The sequence below is a fragment of the Cimex lectularius genome, unplaced genomic scaffold, assembly GCF_000648675.2.
Source record: "Cimex lectularius strain Harlan isolate CLEC.00 unplaced genomic scaffold, Clec_2.1 scaffold67, whole genome shotgun sequence".
Lineage (NCBI taxonomy): Eukaryota > Metazoa > Arthropoda > Insecta > Hemiptera > Cimicidae > Cimex > Cimex lectularius.
In genome coordinates this window covers 995478-1002745 of record NW_019392738.1, presented here as the reverse complement: position 1 = coordinate 1002745, position 7268 = coordinate 995478, and the positions used below count along the sequence as shown (strand labels likewise).

Here is a 7268-nt window from a genome sequence, read left to right as displayed (position 1 = left end):
TTCATTTGCTTGGAAAAAGGTTTTATTTGATTGAAAAAAGTTTCATTTGGTTGAAAAAAGGTTTCATTTGCTTGGAAAAAGGTTTTATTTGATTGAAAAAAGTTTCATTTGGTTGAAAAAAGGTTTCATTTGCTTGGAAAAAGGTTTCATTTGGTTGAAAAAAGTTTCATTTGCTTGGAAAAAGGTGTCATTTGATTAAAAAAAGTTTCATTTGGTTGAAAAAAGTTTCATTTGCTTGGAAAAAGGTTTCATTTGATTGAAAAAAGTTTCATTTGGTTGAAAAATGCTATGAACTACCCAGTGACTTTAAATTAGACTAGTTAGTGGATGTGTTGTTTATACATGAGTGAATGGTATGCAAATAAAAAAGTATATGTTTAAGTTAAAACTGGATGCATAAGGGGTTAAAATGACGTTGATAGTCCCTGGATGCTTACTGCAAAAAGTCGTAAGTTGGATAAAAGGCTTTTCTGATTGCTGAGGGCTTCTTGCCAATCTAACCACTAATTGCGGCAACATTGTGATATTATTGGAGAATAAATTTAAACAACCACGTTATTAATAAAATCTGAAAGTGGGAAATAAGCTGTCAAAGGGAGCAAAGTTCAGGGTGATCATTTACCATTGGTAGTGATAGAGGGGTTTTACAATCGATATAAATAATGGAAAAAGTACTCTTCTACTTCAACCAAACAAGTTTGACTCGGTATAAAAAATGAAAGAATGCCTTGCAGAAAACATCCACAACACGTAGTAGATGATTTTCCTCGGGGTATGGTTGCTCTTCAAATATCCGTAATAAAAGGGATTGCAATGGTTAAGGCGTGAAACAACGACTTATTCATTCACAAATTCAGGGCTGCTGCAATTTGAACCCAATTTTTTAAAAATTGTGAATGTGAAGCACACAGCTTTACAGTAGTCCTTTCTGGCTCCACTTTTGGGAATTGGGCCCCCGATGTGCCGGTGGATTTCAACTGAAGAAACTCATTTTTGAAGGGGGTTGGGGCAAAGGCAAAGCTGAGATCCAATCACGACCCGGACGTTCTTTGTCGCCACTTTTGCAACTGTGGGAATTGAACCCAAAAGGGCAAGATATACTAGCTGAGAGTCTGATGACTTAACCACACAGCTACTACAGTCCCCCTTGAACCCAACATAGTAAGGCTTTAACTGGAACCCCGGAAAAAAATCCCTTAGATCATATCAAGTCAGGGGTCAGCCTGTTCTACTGGAAAGTTCATTTAAAAATACACACCGTTTTTTTGCATATTGACAGAATTGTGATTATGGATTTGCATCTGAATTTCAATTATTGGGTTCAACTGCATGATATGTTTGGAAAAATGTTTTAGTTTTAAATGTAACATCTGGTCTCTGACTTTCAAATGTCCAAAGGAAAACCTATGGCCTTGCTTCTTCAGACTACATATTTCATAAAAACGTTTCATATATTAGGGAATATATTTTTTTCTCAATTAAAATCCAAGAAAGAGGCTAGAATTTTTCATAATTAATTTGATATAAATAGAAAATAAATCTAACGGTTTTTTTTTCCACCCACCCTAATTATAAATAAACTTACGTTAACATCTTCTGATAACATGACAACTTGATCGATGATTTCTGCCATCACTTCTTCAACGATAGACAGACTATGGCCACCTTTGCTAAAATAATCTTCAGCTGGTGTCGATTCTTCAAGATCGTCCGTTTCTATTTCTTTGCCGGGAAATGACCAGCTTCGAACCAGAGTGTTACTGTCTATGGTGACGATGTTCGCAATGCCTTCACTCGAAAATGAGCTCCTGTTCAATCGGCTCGAAAGGCATTCACCTTCGCTGACTTTTGTAAACAGAGTGTCTGATAAATTCAAGAGGTCTAGCGATGATAATTTAAGCGCATTATTAATGCCGAAATTTGGAAATGAATAGTTTCGTATAACTGCCCTTTCGCTTTGTACTTTATCAGAAGTTGCGCTTGTTTCATCGTCTTCTGCATTTTTCGATGCTTCACTCTCCTCAAAATATTCATCAAAATCTGTGTTAATTACTAAATTTTCTTCTGGCATGTCGTTTTGTGTGTTGTCATCGGATTCTTTCTTATCAGTTTTATCAGTAACAGGGCTAGTCACAATAACAGGCAATTGTTTTTCATTCTTCACCTTTATAGAGATCTTTTTTTCTTTGTTTTGTACAAGGCTGCCATCAACAGAGTTTACAGCGCCATCACCGGTTGTTCCATCCTTCAGTATCGGTTCACTATCATTATTTATCTTAATGTGTAACACGCTTAAACGTGCGGTTGATGAATCTAATAGAATATAAAGCAAAGGATCCATTATTCTATGAATGTCACCGTGCAACAAAGAATGCATCAACCATTCTTCAGCCTCTATTCTTAAACAATCTCTATTAGGAAGTTTAAGATTGTCCAACATTTTTAACATAGAACTGGAAAAAAAAAGAAGTAAAGTAAGAAATATTTCTAAAATACCCTTTAAGGTTATCTATATTTTAGGTTTTTTACCTGTAAAATATGTCAGAAACTCGAAGTGAATGCCGTTGCTTTATGTTAACTTCTCTTCCGATGTGCCAGAGCGAGGTAAACCTCCTGAAAGATTCCAATACATTGACACCTGGCGTTGGCTTGAGATAATGACTGATGCATAACTCAACAGTACTGTTATGAGGGAATACACTATGCAATTGATGCAGTAGTTCTACTGATTTGACTCTGTACTCGTTAATGTTTAATTGTGCCCAAAGCCAATGTGTAATCACCTGAATTGTTATAATGTTAGTTCATATACATAAAAAATACATAAAAAAATGAATGTAATATTACCTGAAATATAAAAGTGTTCTTTTCCATGAATTTCAAATGGTTGGGAGTGAGAAGAGGGACTATGAGCAAGGGCGTCGCACAGTCTTCTGATACCGTTTTTGAGACAAGAGACTGGGCTGTGGTACAAAGTGACACTAGATTGAGCAATGTTTTAATAGCGATGATTTGAAGGGGTGTCGTGTAGTTTAACCAGCACGTGCAGGTAATTAACGCTTTGAGCCATTCTGGAAGAAGTTCTATACTTTCAGCGCCCTCTTTTTCTGTAGAAAGAAAGAGAAAATTAAAAAAAATTCTGTATTATTTACACAATGAAATATTTTCTAATAGTTTATTTTTAAACATTTTAAGTATGAAAAAATGAGGTCAGAATGTATCCCGGATGAAAGAGAAATTCAAAATTTCGGTTTAAGATTGGGCGTTTTATGTTTTATTGAACTTCGCAGCACGTTTGTTTAAATTCTCCTCAATAGAAAAGGCAAGGAAGGATTTAAAAAAGCCAAATTGGGTGAGGAGAAGGCCAGTTGAGTACAAAAAGGCCTTCCCAACGAAAATAAACTGTTCACCTCCTACATTTTAGGGCCTCATGCCTCTGAAAATTAGATAAAAAATCATTTAACGTTTGGAGTCAGAAAAAACTTTTTTTTTCCTGCAAGGGTGTATCTTAACATGTCGAAGGCTGTTGTTGACTTGGGCGACAGTGATGAATGTTGTCCAGAAGCATTGAATGCCTGGGACAAGATCTGAGATGGCGGACTGGTGGGAATGGAAAGGATTAGGTAAACAAGGTGAGTAAGAGGAAGGACATGGAGATAGTTGACCAAAAAGAGGGAACAAGCAATATGTATTTTTTCATTCCCCAACCCAGTTCATCGATCCACATCCGAGTAGGAGCCGAGAGGGCTGACAAGATGTGGCTCTTTAGATAGGACAGACTGGTGGAGATGGTTTTTAAATTTTTTGTTTTGTTTTGTTTTATCTGTTCATCATTGACTTTGAAAATTTGTTAACTTATAGCGTAATGTGTTAATTTTTGAGAAGATTCTCTATGAATTTGTACTTTTTATTTTGGCTGTTTGTGAGGCCTTCCCGTAATAATTTGAAAATTAAGAGGTGAAACATAAAAGAGGTTTACAGACAGACTAGAAACAAGAAGTACTGTAAGCCGGTCCCTGTCTTAGGGATAAGTTTTAGTTGTTAAAATAAGAACCAATTAGGGTAAACGATAGAAGGGAAACAAAGGTTTCAAATCTGAAGGGGCGACCACCCAGACGGGAACAACGTGACGTCCCCCTCAAATCTGTCAAACATAACTTGGAAATAATTACCCAGGTGGACAGATAGATAAGAACGTCGAAGGGTGTGGCAGACCCATGTCCTGGAGAACATAAAGTAGCAATAGTTGGACAACCGATCAAATAAATAACTATCGTCTAGTTATTTAGTGCTGAAGTAAGTCCTTCAGACCAGACCTGAATTCACATGGTCAAAAATATGTAGCCATGTGGGACATCGTAAATAGGGGTGACCCTGTGCGCGACACCCGTCTTTGCTGGCCCACCCGCGGCGTGGGAACTCCCCCGACTTTTGAGTTTCCTTTCCACCCCTACTCCGATAGAGAACCCGGTATAAAAGGGATGAATGGGAAATCAAAAATCAGTCAAAATCAAAGACTCACCCCAGGCATTCCAAACCAGGGACTCACTTCAGGCAGTCACCTCGGAAGACTTTCCTGAGTTAAAATCAAAGACTCACCCTAGGCAGTGAACAGCCAAGTCCAGGAGTCGATCCGGAAGAGAAGCAGCCACACTCCGTCTGGGACTCAACAAGAGGACTCAGCCGTTGCGACCCATCGAGCCAAGTCAACGGTCGAGAGAAAAGATGCTGTGGACACTAATCGTGGCGAGTGCCATTTGGGGTAAGTCCCTTTGATGATAGACTCATCCCAGATTTAGAGTTGTGGCTGACTTTTAGATTAATTAAGATTCTGTGGTTTGGGTACCGTTAAGAGACGAAATTGTGTACAATAAATGTTAATGAATATGCTCTCTGGTTTATCGAATTCTAAACCTTACTTTCCCCTACACAAGAATAAGTAGCGACGCGCTTATGCCGACTCATCTCTTGTCGCTTAGAGAAAAGCAAGTGAATATTGAGAGATTATTCGGCCGCCGTGCCATCGTCTGCTTACAGTACCATGGCTCAGAGGAACAACCTCCGCTTTTGAACCTGGAAGTTTGGAGTCCAAGTTCATAGTGGGGTCCATTAAAACACAGTCATTTTTTGTTTCCACTCTTTCAAAGAGATTTACTATTTGCCCCATTGATAAAATAATATGGCACCTGATTAAAGTGTGCTTGGTTTCCTGAGAATCCCCCCTTTACGAACTGACGTCGGTGCGGAATTGTTTGTCAGAAAGGTGACAAATTGGTGCCCGAACAGGGACGGTTGTGAAGTTTAATCAAAACTAAAACACCAGTCACAAATAAAGAAGATAAAAACAATGTGTTACAAGTTTAGTTATTTTTGAGCTATGACTTAAATACATCAAACATGGAGATTAAAATGCAGAAGGGTGAGAGGCAAAAAATTTTAATTATAGGTTCGTAAAAAATGAAAATAAAGTGCATATTTTAAAGTAACTTACTGTAAAGATCGATTTCTACAACACGTTGAGAATTGGCTGACTGAAAAAAGGTCTGCAATGTTGATAAATCTACTAAAAGTTGTGAAGCAAGTTTCATGGGCTCAACCCACTCATTGTCTGGTAGATCATTTCGGTTTTTGTCGGATTTTTCCTTTAATACTGTCGTTAAAACCGAGTCTAACTGTTTCGTTTTCTCATCGGGCTTTGAACTTTTTACTTTAAGCTTTTGTAAAAGATAGTTTATGTCATTTGTTTCTCCGACTTTGGCTCTTGTCCCGCATATAAAGGTAACATAAAAGTCCTCGTATTGTCTTAAACATTGTTCCAAAAGTGAATCCCTCTCGCCGACCTGTTCGTCATCTTTCGGAAGATCCATTTTCTCATCTATGCTGGACGAATCGGTGTTCTGGTTAAAATCGGACGATGACGATTCTTGGATGGAATTCATTATCGAACTGTCAGTCGGGTCGGTGTCGGTCATATCGCCCATGCTTATATTATGGTGGCCGATTATAACTGGCTGGACCCTCGTTAAAATTTTCGCACATAGTTTCAAACCATTCGCAACCTGGATGGCGCTCAAAGAATTGTAATGCTTAGTAAGAAGAGTCACAATCTGTAGAAACAACGACGGCAAGTGTTCACTGGGCGTATCTGCGTAAGCTTCTAACGATATCGTGTCTAGAAGATACTCCGTTAATGTACATATCTAAAAGACACATATAAAAGGCATTAATTAAATAATTAACAAAAAAATAAAAACGGCTTACCTCAACGACGCCAGGTTCACCAGAAGCTACTCTTTTCACAGGGTTTTCTGATCCGGAACAATGCACAGGATTTTGGCAAGCCCTTTCTAACAATTGTCCCATGTATTGCCAGAGATATTTTGATTCTAATATTCCAAATAAAGTATTTACACATTGTAGTAATTCTACTTTCTCATTTTTTGTTTCCGTGTGGCAGCATAAATACAACAACCTTCAATATAAATTGAATATTAAAAATTTTAAACTGAAATGTAAGTATTACAAACATACCTGAAGTATTCAAATAAAACATCGCCTAAAATTGCCTGCCCTATGTTTTCTTCTTTTTTATCTTTATCAAGCATGGATATTAATAGATTGAAAGGGCGTAAATCAAACGGTAAAATTCCGATGGAATTGTCCAAAATTATTTTCACGGCCTAATACAAAAACATTTTTTTTAAATTGGGGATCATTATAAATGTTGAATGATGAATTACCTTGACAAGCATATCTTTTGAAAACACATCGAAGTAAGAAGTACTCCTTCCTTCTGCTTTGGCTTTTCTCATCGAAGGATGGTGGGACAGAATAGTCATGTTTACCTCAGATCCCAACAGCCATCCATATAATCGTCTAAAATAAAAAGTATATGTTTTATGTGCATATTTTTTCTGAACTGTTCCACTATTTTTTAATTCTATGAGGGACCATCTGCTGTCCCAAAAGCATTCAAGAAATAAAAAATTGATGGGACAGTTCAGAAAAATAAGAGTAAAAATTAATAGGATTTTCTTAAAAATGTTGACCTCTTCAATGAAATATCTCTCCTGAGAATGGTAAAAAGGGCTTTAGTCACCAATCGAATCATGTCGTCTGTCGTCAAATGGCTGTTGTGCATCGGAAATCCGAGCATCAATAAGTCTAAAGCATTTCTTTGTACAAGTATATTGCTGTCCTCGATACATGCCATGAGTCCGCACAACTATAAAAAAAGATTTAAAATAAATAAACTAAAAAAAAAAAGT

General features: G+C 37.2%; 1 protein-coding gene across 2 annotated transcripts in view; it reads right to left on the bottom strand.

Annotated features, from left to right (window-relative positions):
- The window catches only part of LOC106667108 (protein dopey-1 homolog), a 31333-nt gene that overhangs the window by 17084 nt on the left and 6981 nt on the right, over positions 1 to 7268 (bottom strand). For both annotated transcript variants that reach the window (XM_014394842.2, XM_024227050.1), the window contains exons 6-13: positions 7050 to 7225; positions 6741 to 6876; positions 6532 to 6680; positions 6262 to 6472; positions 5492 to 6200; positions 2848 to 3107; positions 2530 to 2783; positions 1586 to 2453 (exon numbers count right to left, since the gene is read on the bottom strand). In XM_014394842.2, the coding sequence (XP_014250328.1) occupies positions 1586 to 2453; positions 2530 to 2783; positions 2848 to 3107; positions 5492 to 6200; positions 6262 to 6472; positions 6532 to 6680; positions 6741 to 6876; positions 7050 to 7225 (2763 nt within the window). The remainder of the gene's footprint in view (positions 1 to 1585; positions 2454 to 2529; positions 2784 to 2847; positions 3108 to 5491; positions 6201 to 6261; positions 6473 to 6531; positions 6681 to 6740; positions 6877 to 7049; positions 7226 to 7268) is intronic.